We start from the raw sequence: 1,997 nt of genomic DNA on the forward strand, positions 1-1,997 counted from the left end.
CCAATGGATCATCGGGGCGGAGCCCGGATTGCGCGTCTGACGAGAATGAGTATGCAGATTTCGAGGTCGCCAATCAAGTCCGAGTCTGTGCTCCCCTCCGTCGCGATGTACGTCAGCTGAGGCGCTCGCTCTGCAACGTTTTTGTGCATGGCCCGCCATGTTCGGGTTGGCTGGCGTCTTGAGCTGCTGGGTGGGGATTTCCGGCCTGACACCATCAAAGGGTCCTCGGCGGGCGCTTCTAGGCAATGCCGTGGGTCTAGGACATTCCACCAACAAACGTGCGACAAGAAAAGGATCGAAAAGACCAGCAAGCAGAAAATAGGCGTCAGATTCGGTCTCCTGACTGTATATGTGTACAACAGTAGTAGTAGTAGTATCCCTGGGGATATGAGGAAAACGATGCCGCGCAACTCCAAGCCGGAACCCAAAAGTGACCGGACATTCTAATACAGGTATCTCGCCATGTCCCCAATGTATGCTTTCCAAAAGAAAAAAAGACCCAATTCGTGCGCGAGTCAAAACGCCGTTTTCTCTCCTCTTTCGAACGGAAGAACCGACTCGCCACAGGCGAGCACGCCGAAGCTTGCTCCTTCGCCCTTCTACCCTTCCGACCCCCGAAAGAAAAAACGCCTTTTCTTGCTCCTGAAATAGTCGAAAAAACAATAGAATCAACGTTGTTGTGTTTCCTTTTCGTATCATGTCTCACTGTCGCTCAAGTCGGCCAGTATATCCTTCAACTGCTTGTCCATCTTGCCCTGCAGCGGGTGAATAAAGGCATTGAAGACGGCGTCATGGTGGTTGTCCTCGGTGTTGCGCATGAGACCCTGGGCGACCATCCTGTGGAGGTACTCGATAGTGACGCCCTTGTGGCCCCAAAAGTGGCTGACGAAAGCACCGAGGCACTTCTTGTCGCCGAGGTAGGCTGCGCCGTTGCCGTCGCCGCAGGGGATGACGCGCAGGTCGTCAGTCGTGTTGTAGGCGTAGCGTATATAGTTGCCAAAGGCGGCCTGCTCGTGCGCCCACTCCTTGGCCCACTTCTCGCAGCCGGGGAAGCGCTCGCCCATGGGGCACTCATCCCAGACCTTGAACATTTCCTGTGTGCGCTGGCTCTGCTGGGCGACGACGAAGCCCGTGTTCCAGAGCACCCAGCCCTTCTCGTCGCGGTTTACAGGCGAGTTAGGATCCTCGGCCATGGCGACGAGGGTGCCGTCGGTGATATTCCAGAGGCCGAGGAGAAACTCGATAGGTAGCTGCGGCTGGACGAAGATGGCGTCGGCATCGAGGAAGACGACAAATTTGTGCGTCTTGAGCTCCTCGCGGATCATCGGAACCTTGACCCAGGTCTGGTGACGGTCGGGGTAGATGGGCGCCTTGATGAATTTGTAGTCGTAGCCGTGGATTTGGGCTAGGTAAAAAGACACAGGTTAGCTGGAGCGCCAGGCGGAGGATCTGAGAGGGTGTTGAGGCGGATTGTCAGATGTCGGATGCTGCCGATCGCCGAGAGGTTCTGGGCGATCGGTACAGCGTCGTATCAGTATCGGCCTTACCATAGATGTAGTGGTTCAGCATGCCGGCGGCGCGCGGGGTCATGTTTTCCTTGTTGAAGATGGCGGGGCCCAAAGCCCTTGCCTTGTTGTCGACACGCGTATCGACATCGAGAATCAGGACGTCCTTGCCGAGCGGCTTCTGCCAGAGCTGGGAACCGTTGGCGATCTCATAGTATTTGCCCGAGTCGGTCGTGTAGTTGAGGCTGTCGAGTGGGTGTCTGTAGGGCTTCCAGAGGGCTGACACCAATTGGGAAAAGTCTTCGACGGCGGGAAGTGGTGACGAGTATTCGGAGTAGACGCTGTTTGTGGTATTGTCAGAAACTGGGAGCGCCTTGGGACAATACGGGCTAAGAGAGCGCAAGGCCAGAGGAAGGGAAAAAAAAAACCCCCATGATCGTCGCAGAAAGGAGACGTACCGAGTGTAGACCCGATCAATGATCAAGGGTCCAT

General features: G+C 55.9%; 1 protein-coding gene across 1 annotated transcript; it reads right to left on the bottom strand.

Annotated features, from left to right (window-relative positions):
• Window positions 1–8: 8 nt before the first annotated feature.
• Window positions 9–1,590, bottom strand: VDAG_02160 (uncharacterized protein; the record flags this gene model as incomplete). Its single annotated transcript, XM_009658189.1, has 3 exons — window positions 9–343; window positions 707–1,405; window positions 1,548–1,590. 3 exons carry the CDS (start codon window positions 1,588–1,590, stop codon window positions 9–11), a joined length of 1,077 nt encoding a protein of 358 aa, XP_009656484.1.
• Window positions 1,591–1,997: the final 407 nt, after the last annotated feature.

The sequence above is a fragment of the Verticillium dahliae genome, genomic scaffold, assembly GCF_000150675.1.
Source record: "Verticillium dahliae VdLs.17 supercont1.3 genomic scaffold, whole genome shotgun sequence".
Classification (NCBI taxonomy): domain Eukaryota; kingdom Fungi; phylum Ascomycota; class Sordariomycetes; order Glomerellales; family Plectosphaerellaceae; genus Verticillium; species Verticillium dahliae.